We start from the raw sequence: 21234 nt of genomic DNA, 5'->3' as shown, positions 1-21234 counted from the left end.
CCTCTTGTGAGATATCCCCACATATGTCCCAGTGTGTTCTTAACCCATTTCCGACCTCGAATCCCCATGTTCGAATCCTCAAAGGGTTTGCTTGTACCAACTCCGTCAAAAGATAGTCACCGTTTGCAGGACATCACCACTACGAAATTGGTATGTGCCAGAGTTAACCGGAGTGTTCTAAACCCATTTACCACCCAGACAATGTTCGAATCCCGATAATCGCCTCTTGAGACAAGCATGGGTTGCTGAAGACCAATGCTAACCCTCATCTTCAAGGGTAGTATACATACTGCAAAAGACACTTTACGGTCAAAGGGAAATAATCCTGAGTTTTCTGAGCGATGTTTTCGGTATTTTGTCAATATTACCACCAAGCGGTGTTACTTTTAGCATGCAACCATGAACAAAAGATGAGACACATATGGCACACTAACTTCATGTAAACTTTCAATAGTTTCTGTGGAGAACCTTACAAGATGTGATCTTTATATAAAGGAAAATTCGGTGAAAGAAATCATCAAAATCAAAATCAAACAGAGCCGTCACTAAGACAGATATCCAAAAACGGCTAACAGAGTTTGGTGTGTTATGTATGGAGACAATTCTCAGAAAGTTTGAAATGATTTCATGCAGTGGATTCAGAGGAGATAGGTTTTGAAGACAGGTGCCCAAAAGACACTGTAAAAACTTTGAATCCAATATGGCAGCAACTAAAAAAGATATCCAAAATCGGCTAACAGAGTTTGATGTGATATGTATGGAGACAGTACTCAGAAAGTTTGGATGCATTTCATGCATTGGATTCAGAGGAGATAGGATTTGAAGACAGGTACCCCCAAAACCCTGTAAAAACTTTGAATCCAATATGGCTGCCAAAGCACGTGACCAATGACCAAGATCAAAGAACAGAAAATGTTAAGCACCCGAAGCAGCAGACATGTGTAAAGTTTGAAAGTAATCGGACAAGCGGTTGCGGAGCAATAAGGCGAAATATATCTTCAAAAAATACTTGTTTTTCAGTTATCTGCCCTTGGCCATTGGGCCTACGGCCTTGGAATTTTTGTGGTATCTGGTACCTAACAACTTGCACACACATACAAAATTTGAACGAAATCGAGGCAGTGGTTAAACTGCTATCTCTGGAACAAAAAACGGCGGAATAATAAATAATAATAATAAATATAGCTGCAAAGCAGCAATGGCGGGCTCCAAGCTATACTGTGCACAAACGTCCATGTTCGAATCTTCAAAGGGTTTCCTTGTACCAAATCCCTCAAATGTAGGCACCACTTGTAGGGTATCACCGCTACAAAATTGTCGTGTGCCGGGGTGTCCAAGTCTGTTCTTACCCCATTTCCGACCTCGGACATGTTCGAATCCATTAAGGGTTTGCTTGTACCAATTCCGTAACAAAATAGTCACCGGAAATCGCCACAACAAAATTGGCGTGTTCCAGGGGTGTCCCAAATATTAATCAAATATTACCACCAAAGGCGTTACTTTTAGCATGCAACCAAGAACAAACAATAAGATGCATATGGCACACTAACTTCATGAAAACTTTCAATAGTTTCTGTGGAGAACCTTACAAGATATGATCTTCAAAGTAAAGTTTCGGTGAAAAAAATGATCAAAATCAAAATCCAATAGGTCCGTCGATATAAAAGATATCCAAAATCGGCTAACAGAGTTTGATGTGCTATGTAAGGAGACCATTCTCAGAAAGTTTGAAAACATTTCATGCAATGGACTCAGAAGAGTATGCATTTAAAAACAGGTACCCAAAAGACACTGTGAAAACATTGAATCCAATATGGCTGCCAAACCACGTGACCAATGACCAAAGTCGAAGAACATAAAATGTCAAGCATCCAAAGCAGCAGACACATCTAAAGTTTGAAAGTAATTGGACAAGCGGTTGCGAAGCAATAGGGCTAAATATAGCTTTAAGAATTGTTTATTTTTCAGTTATTTCCCCTTGGTCTTTGGGCCTACGGCCTTGGAATTTGTGTGGTATCTGGTACTTAAGTATCTGGATACACATACAAAATTTGAACAGAATCGAGACAGTGGTTATTATGCTAGCTCTGGAACAAAAATCGGCGGAATAATAATAATATTAAATCGAACGATAGCACTGGGACTCTTCAGCTTTTCGGCTTGGTGACTCTTTAACAGGCTGTAACGTCTTTGTCAGTTGAGCTCCAGTCAAATGGATGAGCGTTCTGAGTTCGTCCGGGCCCCGGGTTTATGTCGTATTGCTGAGATAAAGTGCTAAACCTGTTTCCGACCTCGTCCATGTTCGAATCCTGATATGGTTTGCCTGTACCAACGCCGTCAAATGTAATGAACCGCTTGTCAGACATCCCCACATGTGTCCCAGTGTGTTCTTAACCCATGTTTGACTTCGACCATGTTCGAAACCTCAAATGGTTTGCCTGTACCAACGCCGTCAAATGTAATGAACCGCTTGTCAGACATCCCCACATGTGTCCCAGTGTGTTCTTAACCCATGTTTGACTTCGACCATGTTCGAATCCTCAAATGGTTTGCCTGTACCAACGCCGTCAAATGTAATGAACCGCTTGTCAGACATCCCCACATGTGTCCCAGTGTGTTCTTAACCCATGTTTGACTTCGACCATGTTCGAATCCTCAAATGGTTTGCCTGTACCAACGCCGTCAAATGTAATGAACCGCTTGTCAGACATCCCCATATGTGTCCCAGTGTGTTCTTAACCCATGTTTGACATCGACTATGTTCGAATCCGCATATGGTTTGCTTGTACCAACTCATGCAAATGATAGTCACCGTTTGCAGTACATCACCACTACGAAATTGGCGTGTGCCAGAGTCAACCAGTGTGTTCTAAACCCATTTACCACCCAGACAATGTTCGAATCCTGATAATCGCCTCTTAAGACAAGCGTGGGTTGCCGAAGACCAATTCTAACCCCGATCTTCAAGGGCACCATACATACTGCAAAAGACACTTGACGGTCAAAGGGAAATAACCCTAGGTTTTCTGAGCGATATGTTCGGTATTTTGTCAATATTACCACCAAGCGGTGTTACTTTTAGCATGCAGCCAAGAACAAAAGATGAGATACATGTGCCCGACTAACTTCATGTAAACTTTCAATAGTTTCTGTGGAGAACCTTACAAGATGTGATCTTTATATAAAGGAAAAAATCGGTGAAAGAAATCATCAAAATCAAAATCAAACAGAGCCGTCACTAAGACAGATATCCAAAAACGGCTAACAGAGTTTGGTGTGTTATGTGTGGAGACAATTCTCAGAAAGTTTGAAAGCATTTCATGCAGTGGATTCAGAGGAGATAGTACTTGAAGACAGGTACCCAAAAAACCCTGTGAAAACCTTGAATCCAATATGGCAGCAACTAAAAAAGATATCCCAAATCGGCTAACAGAGTTTGATGTGATATGCATGGAGACAGTACTCAGAAAGTTTGGATGCATTTCATGCATTGGATTCAGAGGAGATAGGATTTGAAGACAGGTACCCCCAAAACCCTGTAAAAACTTTGAATCCAATATGGCTGCCAAAGCACGTGAGCAATGACCAAGATCAAAGAACAGAAAATGTTAAGCACCCGAAGCAGCAGACATGTGTAAAGTTTGAAAGTAATCGGACGAGCGGTTGCGGAGCAATAAGGCGAAATATATCTTCAAAAAATACTTGTTTTTCAGTTATCTGCCCTTGGCCATTGGGCCTACGGCCTTGGGTTTTTTGTGGTATCTGGTACCTAACAACTTGCACACACGCACAAAATTTGAACAAAATCGAGCCAGTGGTTAAACTGCTATCTCTGGAACAAAAAACGGCGGAATAATAAATAATAATAATAATAATAATAAATAATAATAAATCGAACGATTACAATAGGGCTCTACAGCCTTTCGGCTTGGAGCCCTAATAATAATAAATAATAATAAATCAAACGATTACAATAGGGCTCTACAGCCTTTCGGCTTGGAGCCCTAAATATAGCTGCAAGCAGCGATGTCGGGCTTCGTGCGTTATTGAAATATGGTAGCGGATCTGGTTTACATTCGTGGAAGTTCATTCACAATATCTCACTTGCGTTACACAGAAAACTAAAACAATGAATTCGAGTTCTAGTTGTCCTAGCTTATAAGGCATTCTCTGTTGTCTTATAAGTCACTTCCGGTATCAGGAAGGATATGAGCACTACTGTATCTGATTATTATCATATGGTGTTTATTAGCAATGTGATACTCAACTGGTCCGTTTTGATTGAGAAAATATTGTCAGTTTTGGCAATGCTCCAGTTTGGCATTTTTAAATGTGGTAACTCTATTTGCTTACTTTGCAATTTGAGAGCGCATTAGCCACCAATACGACCGCCAGTAGCAACAGTTGCATCATCCCATTAGTTACACGTCCCATTTGTCATACACATTAAAAGAACATAGGTCCTGGCTGCAGGGATTCGCTGGTCAACCTAAATTTAACAATGGGAGTGATCCAAGAAAAGTAGAAAATTAATCTTGAAGGGTGTGTACTTTATGTACTTATATAAAGATATATACAATAGACTACGGTTATATGCAGAGTCAGATCACAGTTTGGTGTATTGTGATTTTGTGAATGCATTTCAATATCGAACTGCATATATACTAAAGAGTGCCTGGTCTGACAGCTATTGGATGGTCTGGTGAGGTACAATAGGTTAAAGTTAAAGGTTGTTATAGATGAATTCTGTTTCATTTTTCTTTCCGTAGCTTTCAACTCTATGTCGCTAGAATTAAACATGGCTATGGACAAACCCAGTGTTTAGAAACGTACGAAATTTGGTCGAAATCGGACCTGTAGTAGCTAAGCTATGGGTGTTTAGAGTTTTGCTACATGTGAAGTTTAAGCCAAAGAGTTCCCTGTTTAACATGTTGTGACTTCGTTCTCAATTGAGCTACAGACAAACAGTTTAGTGTTCTGGATTCGCCAGGAAATAGGCTACCAGAAAAGTACATGATATAGCATATTTGCATAGAAACAACGGCTGAGAAGTTTTGAAGCCTTTGCTAAAAAATTGTGAGAAGAGATAGTTTTGGCGGCCAAGTGGTGAGAAAAGTGCTAAAATGCATGTCGAAAAGCTTCAATCCAATATGGCTGCCAAACGGTGCGTTGTAGCTACCATGGTCCTGCAGTACAAAATGATGGGCATCTGATTGCGCTGCCGCATGGCAAATCTGGAAGTCATTGGACAATTAGTTTTGAAGATTATTGCTGCTGAAGTTGAAACTTCGATGAGTTATCTGCCCTTAGCCATTGGGCCTATGGCCTTGGGTTTTTGCTGGGCACTGCATCACATTGGTGTCCATGTTGCTGTTGATTTTGGAGCGATTCTGGCTACTGGTGACTTTTGTAGCTCTGGTACAAAAAACGGCGGAATAATAAATAAATATAGATGCAAGCAGCGATGTCGGGCTTCGTGCGTTACTGCTTTGTAGTAGCGGATCCTGGTTTACATTCCAGGAAGTCCATTCACAATATCCCACTTGGGATACACAGAGAACTAGAACAATGAAACCGAGTTCTTAATGGCCCTAGGTAATGAAGCATTTCCAGTTGTCTTATAAGTCACTTCTGGTATCAGGGAGGATATGTGCACTACTGTATCTGATTATTATATGGTCTTTATTAGCAAAATCATATTTAAGTGGTCCGTTTTGAGTGAGAAAAAAATTGTCCGTTTTGGCGATGTTCCATGTTTGGCATTTTTAAATGTGGTAACTCTATTTGCCTCCTTGACAATTGAAGACCGCACTGACCGCCAATACGACCGCCAGTATCAACAGCTGTAGCCGAGAATAGTGTGTGGGCTGTTATGCACTACATGGGCAACAACGTAATGTACCCGGCGCAGTCTGTTTCTAACCATGAATCTTTGTATACACATCAGGAATACTCTAAATTAGTGCCTAATGCTATAGAGGGAGTTTCTATGTTTGTATTTGTTTGCGTTTCCAGGGTCACATGTTGTATTTGTGATTCAATATTCCAAGATGGAAATGTATAAGCATATCACATACCATACAGCCCTTTTTGGATTCATGGTTAAAATAAGTTCCCCTGAAACCTATGCTTTTTAGCAGGGTTGACTAAATCAAAACTGGGTGACAAAGTAACAATACAGTCATGATAAGCAAACAAAGCCACATATATAAGTTCAGGCATTCTTTATATATTCTATTTTGTCATGGAATAAGAATTGAGGGTATTGCAAATATTATATGTAACATTGCTATCAAATGCAAATTAATGTATTGAAAAGTATCATCATTTCCAACTCACGTCATTGGATTTGTGTTTGTTCGTTGTTTACATATATACTATGTTGTGATTTTATGCATATATTGAAAATGGCGGGGCTATTGACGACTTTGTGTTCTCGTTAAAGTCAAGCTCCACACTGTCTCGAAAATATTGACAGCTATTACTATCTTGACCTTATTATGTTCACTACTTGTAAAGCCGAAGCTGACAGATATCAACCAGAAAGGTGCATATACTATCTTAGAAAACTGAATCATTCAACGGGCCACAACTAAACTTAAAAGGTAATTCAACTTTGGGACCTGATCGGCTTATCACTAAATACTACCTTCAGAATTACATGTTGCAATCATTATCAAACGAGATGGACATTGTTTCCAATATATACTTAACACAATTAGTTACAATACTAGTGCCGTTAAGATAATAGTGTATTATATTTAAATAAAGTAGGATTGGAAGAGTAATAAATAGGTAATATTTATTTCTTAAATATCTGTAACATGGACAGAAAAGCATAAAATAAAACTCATCTTATATTTCCTGTAAATTAGAAAATCTGCACTGCCTATTACAGTACTCTATACCGCATCTTCTACCTAATTTTACCATCAATGGTAACTCACCAACTCTTAACAATCAAAAGATAAACAGATCAGACATTGCTGATCCGAGTTTGGTTGAAATGGCCCATGGGTAAACTGTTTATACATGGAAATACTGCATTAGATCCATGCATTCTGTCGTACAAGTTGTCTGGTTCTGTTATGTGTTTTTCACACAACTGGAAAGTCCATACAGAAACAGACTATAGAAATTGCTTACGTCGAAACATGAAGTGAACATAAAATCGGTCTGTTATTGCCTTAAGTTGTTGTAATTAAAATAATGACAAGTACGTGAAAAGATAGAAAAATTATCGGAGAGTACAGCGATATCAAACTTTTAGTCACAAACTCACCTCAAATTCCAGAGTCTGAAAATGATTTATGAAGGAGGTGTTCTCGGGCGAGATGTAGGTCATGTTTTGCCTGTAGGACGGACCCCCACGCGCAACTTCATTAACCCGCTACAGCGCTTCCGCTGTCTCACTTTTCCCTTACCGTGGCTCAAGCTCCAATATGCACTCGACTGACCCATCCACATGGGTCAAAGGCAAACTGACACGCTGTGAAGTCAATCACATGCATGCGCAATTCTTGGTTTATTTCCCGATGCTTCCATATTGAGAGTGTGTATTGTGAATTCGCGCCAATTTCTACAATGCAGATATGATATGACATGATCAAGCCACTTCTGTCGCGCGCGAGACAATCACCTTGTCGCCTTGCCGAGAATACCACGTTCAGCGATAGCCGAATCCGACATAATGCGGGCACGTGATTTCTATAGTCCGTTTCTCCATGTTGGGCGCTTTGCACTATATATTCACAGTTTGTATCGGTCGAGAGGAGGATGGGGCCACACAGCCAATACACGACCTGGGAAACAATACAGTTTACTAAGGATATCGCCTGGTGTCAGTTTCCGGGCTATAGCGCTACCGTTGTCTCGCCATATCGTTACCGTGACTCGCGCACCAGTGTACCCCAATTTACCCATCCCTATTCAATTAGGGAAGCAGATAGACTATATCGTCAAGGTGTGTATTGCCAAATGGGGTCAGGCAGTCAGCGCACGACCTTGCATTAGTGCCGGGAATTCAACTTTTAAGGACAACCGAATCAGCATGTTGACACGTGATTTCTATAGTCCGTTTCTGCAAACATTAACTTCTGGCCTTAGGCAGTAAGTCTCTGCTGACATCCGTAAACCATAGCGATAGAACACAGTTGCAGTTCACCAGGAAACAGGGCACAACAATCACATCACAGACCGCACGGGGTCGGTATTAATTCAAGAAATAAGTATGCCTATTGGAGAAGGCCCTTCCGTGCACGTTCATTACTTATTATAGCAGAAATCAACAGTCTTGATACTCTCAATTGATGTTTATTGTCCGTTATTCGTTGACAATAATAAGTGAAAAGCTCATTCGTTTGTATCCGTTAACATGCTTTTCCTTTGAACGTTAGTGTTGAATGAACAGTGTTGAGGTTCAAGAAACTAGAAAATAACAAGAAAATGTGCTAAGTTACAGTGTAAACAGTGAATTGGCTAAGTTGTTACAAATACAAAATTCTACAAATATTATATCATTTGAAGATAAATGATAGCTTCAACATTACTTTATATGTACACACGTTGTATAAATATGAATAAGCAGGTTAAAAACTTACATCTGTGTTCTGCAATAGTTCATGACATGTTTCTCCAACATGGAGACCTTTCAAACTGAAGGTGACAGTGGATGAGGTCACATGACTAATCCCATGATGCAACACAACTGATTATAAGTCACAAAAACTTTTGCCTGATCCTGGGATTGAACCCTGGACCTTTATCCTGCTAGTCCAGTGACATAACCAACAGACCATTGTTAAGGCTGATATCTGTACATGAAATTCATAACATTTTTGTATAACAGATTTGCAACATAAATTATACATTCTGCACTAACACACTCGGCCTCTTAAACAGACGGACTGTTTAACACAAATATAACAAACAGTGCAGAAATCACAAGCTTGTATATACAGACACACTGGGTTTTGACTGATGGCTAAATTTGACAAAATCACGACTTGCTGGATAACAGCAATATAAGCTTGCTGATCGGTCGACGAAATTCACCAGTTTGAGTTTTCAGTACAGCACTCCTGACAAAACCCTTCTGATCAGGTTCAACCGACTTAACACGAGCCATGGGCCACTGAAGTCTCGGTAAACTGTCATCCATTATCAGGACAATGTCATCCACTTGGATATTCCGTTTTAGGATCGTCCACTTTTGCCGTTGCTGCAGTGACACCAAATACTCCTTTCTCCATCTGGACCAAAAGACATTGGCCAAATATTGGATCCGTCTCCACCTTTTCCGCATGTATACATCATTCTTCTGGAATTGGCCAGGAGGTGGAACAGACACGCTTGTTTTCATCTGTAGGAGATGATTTGGAGTAAGTGGACATAGGTCATCAGGACTGTCAGATACTGTGGTTAGTGGCCGAGAATTGACAATTGCCTCAACTTCGCACATTAAAGTTCGGAACGATTCATCATCCAAGCGTTCATTGAAATCGTGCAAGAGAGTAGTCAGGGTTTTTCGAACTGTTCTGATCATCCGTTCCCAGATGCCACCCATGTGACTGGCTGATGGAGGGTTAAAGTTCCATTTGATGCTACTTTTCAACAGGTCGGATTTGATACTATCTTGATCCATTTCTGACACAGCCTTCTGTAGTTCTCGTGATGCGCCTGTGAAGTTGGTGCCATTGTCACACCATATCTCTGAGACTTGTCCTCTACGTGCTATGAAGCGTCTTAGAGCATGAATAAAAGAGTCAGTGTCAAGTGAATTTGCCGTTTCAATATGCACAGCTCGGCTAACTAAGCACGTGAAGAGTGCCCCATAGCGTTTTACGTACTTGCGTCCATCTTTGATAACGAAGGGTCTGTAAAAATCCACACCGATGAAGGTAAAGGGTGGCGCAGGATTGACTCTCCTAGATGGCAAGTCAGCCATTTTCTGATCACATGTTGAACCACGCAGACGTCGGCAGGTAACACAGTGTGACAAGACGTTGCGGACAGCAGAGTTAGCCTTAATAATCCAGTAGGTTTCTCTCAGCATGGAAAGTACATGGTTACGTCCTGCATGGGCTAGCTTTATGTGCTGGTCTGTAATGATCAGTGACGTCACGTGACTTCTGTAAGGGAGTATAACTGGGTGCTTCATCTCCTTGGGGATATTAGCTCTGCCAATGCGACCCCCGACTTTGAGAATTCCACTTTCAAGGAATGGGTCAAGTGTATACACTGAACTTGTCCTTGGAACTCGGCCTCGTGTACCTTCACATCCTTGAAGCAGTTCAAACTCTTTGTTGAAGTGTATTTTCTGCACAAATTGAAGAATACTCTTCTCTGCTCGACTGAGGTCCTCCACAGAAAGCGATCTGTTGCTTTTAGCATGCTTCTTATTTTTGTATTGATGCTCATCGCTCCGTGAATTGAGTGAGTCAAACAATCTGTGATATATGGCTACAGCACGCTTCAGACGATACCAGCTTGAGTAATGTTCCAACAATTTATTCACAGTGTTGTCAGAGCAGTCATCCTGTGATGCATCGGTTGCTGTGACTGTTTCTTCATGCATCTTCTCATCATGGATAAGATGTGGCTGTACTGGCCATTCTGATTGTGAAGAAGAAAGAAATTTTGGCCCATGAAACCAGTTCATACAGGTAAGCAGATGTGATGCAGATACACCTCTGGATGCAACATCAGCCGGATTGCTTTTTGAATCTACATACTTCCACTGAGTAGGTTCTGAAAAGTCTCTGATTTGCTTGACACGGTTGGCAACGAAGATTGGAAACCTCTTTGTTTCATTGCTGATATAGTGTAACACTGTTGTTGAGTCTGTGTGGTAAGTGACACTTTCAGGTGTAGTCTCCAGTTCCTTCATTAACAGTTGTCCGATGTGAATAGACACGGTGGCTGCAGTTAATTCCAACCTGGGAACAGTGATAGTTTTCACTGGAGCAAGCCTAGACTTTCCAATCAAGAAAGCTGTGTGAATACCGCCTTCTTCGTTAGACATACGTAGATATGCTACACAACCGTATCCAACAGTGCTTGCATCGGAGAATACATGTAATTGAACAGAAACAACATGTCCAAAATCAGCAGGTTTGAGACATCTGTCAATCCGTAGTGTACTCAAATGCTGAAGCTCTTCTATCCACTGCTCCCATGATGCCTTGTATTCCACGGGTATGTCATCATCCCATCCGAGCTGCTTGTTGATGCACAGATCCTGTAACATCTTCTTGGCTGGTAACAAAACTGGTGCAACAATTCCTAAAGGATCATAGAGTGACGACATCGTAGACAAGAGTCCTCTTCGTGTGAATGGCTTACTCTTCTGGTGAACTGAGAATCCAAAAACATCACCATTGATATGCCACTGCATCCCTAGAGCACGTTCAACAGGCAGTTCGTCATAGTCTAAATCACGTGTTTGGAGTTCTTTTGAGTGATGTTCCTGTGGTATGGATCTGAGAAGATTGCGACTGTTAGCTGTGAACTTAGTAAGCTTGAAGCCACCTTCTGCACATGATTTCTGCAAAGAGTCCACTAAGTCAATAGCTGCCTCTTCCGTGCATTCCGATTTGAGACAATCATCAACATAAAAATTGTTGCAGATTGTGTCAGCAGCAAGGCTTCCATATTTCTCTTCAGCTTTCTTTGCAGCAGCTTTGAGAGCAAAGTTGGATATGCTGGGGGAAGAAACTGCTCCAAAAATGTGAACAGCCATCCGATACTCATGTAACTCCGAGTTCAAGTCACCATTTGGCCACCACAGAAAGCGTAACAGATCATGTTGTTGAGGAGGAACACGAACTTGATAAAACATGGCTTCAATATCAGCCATGAAGGCAACTGGTTCATTTCTGAATTTGGTAAGAACACCTATCAGGGAGTTCGTGAGATCAGGTCCTTGCAAGAGTCTGTCATTTAAAGAAAACCCTTCAAACTTTGCTTTGCAGTCAAATACTACGCGGATTTTTGAAGGCTTCTTCGGATGGTATACACCATGGTGTGGCAGATACCAAACCTTTCCTGGTACAGGTGCCAGCTCATCACTTTGGCATATCCATTTGAAAGAAGACTATCCATAAAGGCAGTATAATGTTCATGATACTCATCATCGTGTAGCATTTTCTTCCTTTGCCACATTGCCCTCTTCTCGGCTTGCTCTCTGTTGTTGGAAAAATCAATGTCTGGATCCCTGAGAGGTAATGGCAATTCAAAGTGGCCGTTAACTTCCGCGATGCCTTTATTTGCCATGTCGATAAACTGATCATCCTCTCTAGAGAAACCACGTTCACCAGGTAATATTCCAGTGTCCTTGGGATTAAAATCCATTTCAAACATATTCAGTATCACATCAGTGAGACATTCTTTTGCAGAGGTGAGTTCTTGGAAGAGTACCCGGTTGCATGTGAGCGTATTATCAACTGGGTTGAACTTGATATGAAGCGGCCCACTGACAGTCCATCCATGTCTGTAGAGTACGGCGAAAGGACCTTCACCTTGAGATGGAATCACTTGCTGAGGTTGAAGTGCAAGAGGACAGTTACTCCCAATAAGAAGACCAATATCCAGATGAGGTAGGTATTTGGGCAACTTGTCAGCCATAGCACACAGATGAGGCCATTTCTTCAGAATATCAGGATTGGGAATCTGACTATGACTTACAGGTATCTCCTCTCGAGTGAAAGTTCTTGGAAGCGTCACTGCATTATCACCACTGAGATCTGACACAACAAGACCTTCCACAACATGCGTCCTCACAACATGAAGTCCGTGCATAGTCCGAAGTTTCAGTGAAGATTCTATAGATGTAGTCTCAAGTCGCTGTCTAAGATCCTCCGTTATAAAGCAGCCAGTACTCCCGTTGTCAAGTAGTGCATAGATCTTCACCAGCTTGTCACTTCCCTTTTGTTGAATCAGAACTGGAAGAATAGCTTGGAGCACAGTATCTGAAATAACAGGTTCAGTGTTGTTGCATGAAGATGACACAGACTTCTCTTGATCTGGAGATACAAGAGAATCACAAGCTTCAGAAGACTTCTGATCTACGTTCTTACTTGCAGAACGGAAGTTCTCATCATGCAGTATTGTTGGATGACACTTTCCACACTTCTTACAGCTTCGTTTCTTCATACAGCCCTTTACCATGTGATTGAATCCAAAACATCCAAAGCACATTTTTTTCTCTTGAAGATATGTCCTCCGTTCACTGAGAGATTTCTGACCAAACTGTTTGCAGGATTCAATGTCATGAGGTCCTCTGCAGAAGTAGCAAGAAGCACTTCGGTATTTATCCTGCTTGTGGTTCGAACTGTCTACACCAGTCACGAAACTACTTGACTTCGCTCCTTCTTTCTTTGAACTCTTGCCTTGTTTGGATCCCCAGTGAACTTGGCTCTTGGATATAGCTTCCTTTCCAAACACAGGCTCATTAGCAGATCTAGAAGCAAACTCAATGAAATGCACAAGATTTTCAAAGTCAACAGGCCTGTTGCTATGAAGTTGTGCTCTGGTAACATGATCACGCCATTTATTCTGTAGATGCACTGGCAACTTCAACACAACTGCTCGCAAGTTAACAGAATGATTAAGAACAGTCATGTGTGACATAGTCTTCATTGCATGAAAACACTTGATGAGGAAGTGAGAGAATTGTTTAAGTCCATGACAATCATCATGCTTGATCTGAGGCCATGATAGAACTTGATTAACATATGCAGTTGAAACTTTGTATGGGTCACCATACTCACAACTCAACAGGTCCCTGGCCTTAGTGTAGCCTTCCTCTGGATCCATGTAGAGACATCCAGCGATCAAGTCCTTTGGTTCTCCCTCAAGCTGCTGTTCCAGGTAGTAGAGTCGATCTATAGAGCTGCTAGCATGAGGAACTATACGGGCATCAAAAGACATGATAAATGCACCATATTCTGTAGGGTCACCTTTAAACTTTGGCACCTTAGGCTGAGGTAACAACATAGCTGTTGCCATCTGTCTATGAGCTTGCAAAATCAGTTCATTCTGGTCATGTAAATGCTGGGATGTATCTTCTGTCCTAGAGCTTTCCATACCAGGACACTTTGAAAAGGATGGTTGAAAGTCAGAAGCATTAGGGTTAAGCCCTTTCTGATGCTCATTATCGTCCAAAGTTTCATGTTTGAATACAAGATGAGGTCTTTTGTCAAAAGGTTTCAAAATGGGGTTACCACTTTGAACAATACTGGCATTTGACAACTGTAGCTTAAAGTCGGCATTATATGAACTACCTACTTCAAGACATTGGGGCATGTTGCCAGGAGATCTTAGCATATCAGGCACAGTAGCTTTGACATCAGGCATAGCAGGATGGACACTAGGTCTTGATGCATCAGAGATCCTTTTATCATGATCAACTAAAGTGTCAGAAACATAAGGATTACACTCCACTACACCAGGCGTATAAGTTCTTGTGTCTGCTTGTGAATCAGCATAGACTTTCTCACGTGCCTGAGATTTAGCAATTTTAATGTCTAACTTCAAAGATTGCAATTTCTTAGACTCTTCAAGTAAAGACTTTTCAACTAAAAGTTCAGCCAACCTTGCACGCTCCTTTGTATATGCTGACCTGGTTGAACTCCTGGAATGTCTCGATGACTTGAAACTTTTTGATGACTTGAATTCCCTAAAAGACACACTTTCAAGGTGATCCGCCAGGACATTCTCCATGCGAGTAATCCAATTTTCTACTTCACTACGAAACTGTAGAATGGAAATCTCCCTCTCCTGGTGACGCATCTGCTCTGAACTCTGCACATCCTCTGAAATAAGCTCTTCATAATAATTTGTGAAACATACAGAATACCTTTGACACAAGTCTCTAAATTCAACAAAGGTAAGCTTAACAACATGCAAATTGTCACTACTGCTACTGAACAAGAGTCTAGAAAGTTCTGTTCTATTCTTAGTAAGAGAAGAGAGAACACCAGTCACTCTGGTTTTCAACAAACGAATCTGTTCAGCTTTCCCTTTCTCAGTTAGTGTCCTTTGACGACCAGAACGACGTAGAATGTTCTCACCACCAGAACCACTATCCTCCTGAATGTCATTACTCACTTCATTACCTTGTCCAGTCTCAATCACACTTGCACCTTGAGCTAGCTGTTTCTGTTCTGTAGCAGTCTCATCACCACTATCTATCAGCATCCTTTCTTCTGTGTCTATGCCTCCGTTGTCATCTAGAGCGTTGTCGTTGGGCAATACACCATTAGGATTCATGATGTTGTAAAATCACAAAACTTCAATGAAAATTCACAAAATTCAAAATCCAAAATATGTGCAGTCTACGTTCAACAGTCTACACAATGTCTTCCTAATCATTTAGATGCAGGGAAGATTTTCTTGAACTATATTATAGCAGAAATCAACAGTCTTGATACTCTCAATTGATGTTTATTGTCCGTTATTCGTTGACAATAATAAGTGAAAAGCTCATTCGTTTGTATCCGTTAACATGCTTTTCCTTTGAACGTTAGCGTTGAATGAACAGTGTTGAGGTTCAAGAAACTAGAAAATAACAAGAAAATGTGCTAAGTTACAGTGTAAACAGTCAATTGGCTAAGTTGTTACAAATACAAAATTCTACAAATATTATATCATTTGAAGATAAATGATAGCTTCAACATTACTTTATATGTACACACGTTGTATAAATATGAATAAGCAGGTTAAAAACTTACATCTGTGTTCTGCAATAGTTCATGACATGTTTCTCCAACATGGAGACCTTTCAAACTGAAGGTGACAGTGGATGAGGTCACATGACTAATCCCATGATGCAACACAACTGATTATAAGTCACAAAAACTTTTGCCTGATCCTGGGATTGAACCCTGGACCTTTATCCTGCTAGTCCAGTGACATAACCAACAGACCATTGTTAAGGCTGATATCTGTACATGAAATTCATAACATTTTTGTATAACAGATTTGCAACATAAATTATACATTCTGCACTAACATTACTGTTCTGAGTTGATTGAAATGCGGTGAACGGGGCTTATGCCGATATTTTACTACAGCTTCTTTCATTTCTTTCTAAACATATATTTCTATAGTCCGTTTCTGCTTGCGTTGTTTACGCTCAGTATGTACACTCTGTTTCACTGAGACTGACAAGTTATCTTTGTAGTCGATAGCGGATAAACACATTCTCAGTTCGCTGGAAGACCACGTACTTGTTTATGAAATCCACAAACCTACACCACAGGTTTACAGACAATGCTATAGCGTACAGCGCCAAGAGCAAGGACACTTCTTTCATCGTCTTTACTGAACAAGTTTGAAGTGTCGTAAAATACCACTGTTTTCCCCACAAAATGACATTTGCAGAGTCAGATCACAGTTTGATGTATTGTGATTTTGTGAATGCATTTCAATATCGAACTGCATATATACCAGAGAGTGCCTAATCTGACAATTTTTTGGATGGTCTGGTGAGGTACAATAGGTTAAAGTATGTTGTTATACATGAATTCTGTTTCATTTTTCTTTCCGTAGCCTTCAATTCTATGTCGCTAGAATTAAACATGGCCATGGACAAGCCCAGTGTATACAAACACACGAAATTTGGTCGAAATCGGACCAGTTTTAGCCGAGTTACAAGTGTTTAAAGTTCTGCTATATGGCAAGTTTATGGACAGGTGCCAAAGAGTTCCCTCTTTAACATGTTGTAACATCCTTCTCAATTGAGCTACAGTCAAACCGTTTAGTGTTCTGGATTCTTCAGGAGATACCGCAATAGCACATGATAAAGGATGTCGAAAAGCTTCAATCCAATATGGCTGCCAAACGGTGCGTTGTAGCTACCATGGTCCTGCAGTACAAAATGATGGGCATCTGATTGCGCTGCCGCATGGCAAATCTGGAAGTCATTGGACAATTAGTTTTGAAGATTATTGCTGCTGAAGTTGAAACTTTGATGAGTTATCTGCCCTTAGCCATTGGGCCTATGGCCTTGGGTTTTTGCTGGGCACTGCATCACATTGGTGTCCATGTTGCTGTTGATTTTGGAGCGATTCTGGCTACTGGTGACTTTTGTAGCTCTGGTACAAAAAACGGCGGAATAATATATAATAATAATCTTTGTAATTACAATAGGTCTTCTGCCTTTCAGGCACGAAGCCCTAATTAAAAATCGTTATTTGAGCGATTTTGGCAGTTTTGACACCAGAATCGGGTAGCAAGACAAAAAACATTTAGAAAGACCCAAGGTCACCAAGGTGACGGGGTCAAGGTCATTTGTGTACTTTTTTATGCCTTTTATGGGCGAGCTGAAACGTGACTGTAGTTGCGTGTATGGTGGTAGCGCTTGGTGTTTGTGCTTAACCCCGACTTGATGTATCATTCGTATTATTCAGATTTGGTGAATATTATGTCCGCCGTCCGTCTGCGGGTCTGTCCGCCAAAAACGTTTTTTAGCATTACTCATAAACCGTTCAATGTACAGTGCTGTTACTTTGTAGAAATGTTCATATGGTCTGTAGCTACTCATGCTGTGAAAATCAACCCATTTGGGCCTCAAGTTGTGTTTCCATGGCTACCTGAAAGAAGAAATCTTAAATCCAAGATGGCGGCCAAACGGTTGAATTTATCCATTTTTAGTCTGGGGGTAAAATGATCAGTATCTTATGACGGTGTCGCATGTAAAATTTGAAAGCTATTGGGTCCATAGTGTCTGAGATATATGCTGTTTTATGCCGTTTTTAATCAATTGATGCATTCAATCCAATATGGCCACCAAATGGCTCAACTTTTCACAAGTCACTAAGAGCAAAACTTGTTCGGCTTGCTATGCTGATGCGTCATGTCACTTTTCAACGTTGATTCACGAAGAACCTGGGCAGATGTGCTGTTTGCAGATATATTTCCAGAATCCAATATGACCGCTAAACTAATTACATTTTGACATGCATCTAAGAACAAAATATGTGCGACAAACAAAGTTATTATATACTGCCAATTTACAACTATGTCTATGCGAAACCAATGACGATATATTCTTTTTAAAAAAATATTTAGGACAGTATTTTCATCAGAAGCAAACTCTAATATTTCCGTAACAAACCGAGATATGTGAAAACGGTTTTAAAGTGTTGATGTTTGAACTATGGAGAAAATATGTGCAAATTTTGAAAGTACTGTGGCTGATACAGGCAGAGGAAATGATTGCGGAAGAAGCGAACCCAGCACAAAATGACAAATCCGCTATCAACATGTTCAATTCAATATGGCCACCAAACCACGTGACTTTTGCCATGTGTTCAAGAACAGGAAATGTTTAGCGGCCAATAGCAAGATAGGAAGCAGTTGCTGCAACTACTTTGCATGATAAGATTCCATGTAAACACGTAATTGCAAAGTCATGCATTATGTTTGTGACAAATTTCGGCCGGAAGTAGCATTCAATATGGCGGCTATTAAAGGAGATATCAAAATTTCGCTAAGATAGTTTGTAGTGTGGTGCATAGAGACAAAGCATGCAAAGTTTTGAAGCCTTTGCTCTGGTAGTTTCAGAGGAGATAGTTTTGGCGGCCAAGTGGTGAGAAAAGTGCTAAAATGCATGTTGAAAAGCTTCAATCCAATATGGCTGCCAAACGGTGCGTTGTAGCTACCATGGTCCTGCAGTACAAAATGATGGGCATCTGATTGCGCTGCCGCATGGCAAATCTGGAAGTCATTGGACAATTAGTTTTGAAGATTATTGCTGCTGAAGTTGAAACTTTGATGAGTTATCTGCCCTTAGCCATTGGGCCTATGGCCTTGGGTTTTTGCTGGGCACTGCATCACATTGGTGTCCATGTTGCTGTTGATTTTGGAGCGATTCTGGCTACTGGTGGCTTTTGTAGCTCTGGTACAAAAAACGGCGGAATAATAAATAATAATAATCTTTGTAATTACAGGCACGAAGCCCTAATGATAATAATAATAATAAATTGAACGATTATAATAGGGCTCTACAGACTTTCGGCTTGGAGCCCTAATAATAAATTGAACGATTACAATAGGGCTCTACAGCCTTTCGGCTTGGAGCCCTTTTAATTGACGCGCTTGTTGTCTCCCGTGTTCTATGAACTTTTTATTCTCGTCTTCGCTAATACCACTGGTCTTAAAAGAATTTGATCGAATCTCCTGCTTCATTGCGTTGTATTTGGTGAGTTCTGACAACACTAAACGAAACTCCTCCTCGGATATCTTACAATCAGCCATTGCTGTTGAAATATGGTCCTCAATGCTGTTCAACTTTTCTTCGGCGAGTATCCGAATATTATCATGTTTTAATTATTTCTTTTGCAACTTACGAGAAATACATGTATGTACCAGGTACCAGCCATGCTTTGTGGTTCAGAACCATACTTGACACTGTGACAACATTTGTCTTTCATCAAGACTGCCAACGCCTGACAACACACAATGCAATCACCATAATGCATAGGACATAAACATAAAATAAACAGACCGCACTGTAACGGCGACGCCACAGGAGAGCTTGAACTACCTCAGTTTTACAATTCCTATATATACCCCATACATTCATACAGCTTTACCATCAAGAGAAATCAATTTCAGTCTAATTCACTCTGTTCAACCAAATGAAATTTCATTTCTCTTCCAAAACTTTGTCAAGCCAGATATAAACAACAAATACACAATGCAAGACACGACGAATCGAAGAGGACCGCGACATAACACATCTCTAGGCATACAATGAATGTAGGCCTAACACTGTCAATGCAAATGACAATGTAAATATTTTGTCAAATGTTGTGCGTGAAGACTATTGTGATGTGTATGTTACAAATAACAATGTGTCACCCAAAAACAAAAAAGCATGTGAATCTAATTGTGATGATACTCGTGTACATGCAGATAATGATATACCAACAGAGCAACCTGTGTATGAGCCCTTGCCAACAGATGCTTTCATATCACGTAACTGAGGATTCTCATTTTAAACTGATTTACTTAAATGTGTGTGGTTTGGAATCTAGATTACATATTTATTTATTGAATTTACGAATTTTATTTCAAACTATAAAATGTTATGCTTTGTTGAAACAAAAACTAGATGAATTTGATTGTATTGACATTCCTGTATATGCAATGTTTTATAAATCTAGAATTACAAGTACTGGTAGAAAATAATGCGGTATAGCCGTCGCTATGAAGCATGAATACATACAGCATTTCCATAGAATAGCCGAATCCTCGGAATTTGCTCTATGGTTTCTCGCTTCCCATGAAATATTAAATGTATCCTGTAATGGAGATATATACACCTGGAACTTAATTAAGCGCCACTGAACTAAATATGAAACAGAATTATGAATACCGAAAGTAAGCAAACAACGATTATTTATTAGACAATATGGCCCTTTCCCCACACCATCACACTGACAATGCCACGATCAACGTGATTGCTGTTGCATGCACTGCAAGTGAAGCACAATACCCTTGAATTTTCTAAAATCAAGTATGGGTTTTTACCTTTGCACACCTTGAAAAGTAAACATTTCTTGACAAAGACTGTCTGATCATTGTAAAACACCATCATGCCACGTCATAGACTGTCAGAAGCATTCAGATGGCAGGTTATTGGAATGAATAATGCGGATTGTCTTTTAGGGAAATTGGACGGCAACTTGGACGTCGCCATTCCGTAATTGCAAGATTAGTGCAAAAATACTGTGCAACAAATGTAGTTAAGGATAGACCACGGCCAGGTCAGCCTTGAAAGACTTCAAGGCGGGAAGATGCAGCGTTATTACGGCTTGTTAGGCGACGTCTGTTTGACGCCGCTACAGTTTTAAGATCACAGTGGCTAGGTGGCCGAGCAATTTCAACCAGAACCGTCCGAAAACGTTTGAAGGCAGCGGGGTATAGAGCCAGAAGACCAATCAAATGTTCACTGTTAATACAGGAACACAGACGAGCTCGTTTGGCGTGGTCAACTCAACGTCAGAACTGGAACATTCGATCATGGAGGAGAGTTCATTTTTCCGATGAAAGCCGGTTCCTTTTGCACATGGTGGACGGGTGTACACGTGTCTGGAGGCAGCCGAAAACAGCCATGGCCGAACGCAACATCCTTGAAACCATTCCTTTTGGTGGTGGGTCCGTAATGGTGTGGGGTTGTGTATCTTTCTCAAGTAAACTGGACTTGATCAGTGTGTATGACACTCT

At 40.6% G+C, this 21234-nt stretch overlaps 2 protein-coding genes across 4 annotated transcripts in view; one reads left to right on the top strand and one right to left on the bottom strand.

Annotated features, from left to right (window-relative positions):
* Positions 1-21234, top strand: part of LOC139468148 (protein N-terminal asparagine amidohydrolase-like) — a 638951-nt gene that overhangs the window by 38616 nt on the left and 579101 nt on the right. The window lies entirely within an intron of this gene.
* LOC139469317 (uncharacterized) lies at positions 8891-9787 on the bottom strand. The gene has a single exon (XM_071251454.1). It carries the CDS (start codon positions 9641-9643, stop codon positions 8999-9001), a length of 645 nt encoding a protein of 214 aa, XP_071107555.1. The 5' UTR covers positions 9644-9787; the 3' UTR covers positions 8891-8998.

The sequence above is a fragment of the Haliotis cracherodii genome, unplaced genomic scaffold (assembly GCF_022045235.1).
Source record: "Haliotis cracherodii isolate W230 unplaced genomic scaffold, xgHalCrac1.p SCAF_2, whole genome shotgun sequence".
Lineage (NCBI taxonomy): Eukaryota > Metazoa > Mollusca > Gastropoda > Lepetellida > Haliotidae > Haliotis > Haliotis cracherodii.
This window is presented reverse-complemented; position numbering and strand designations above follow the sequence as displayed.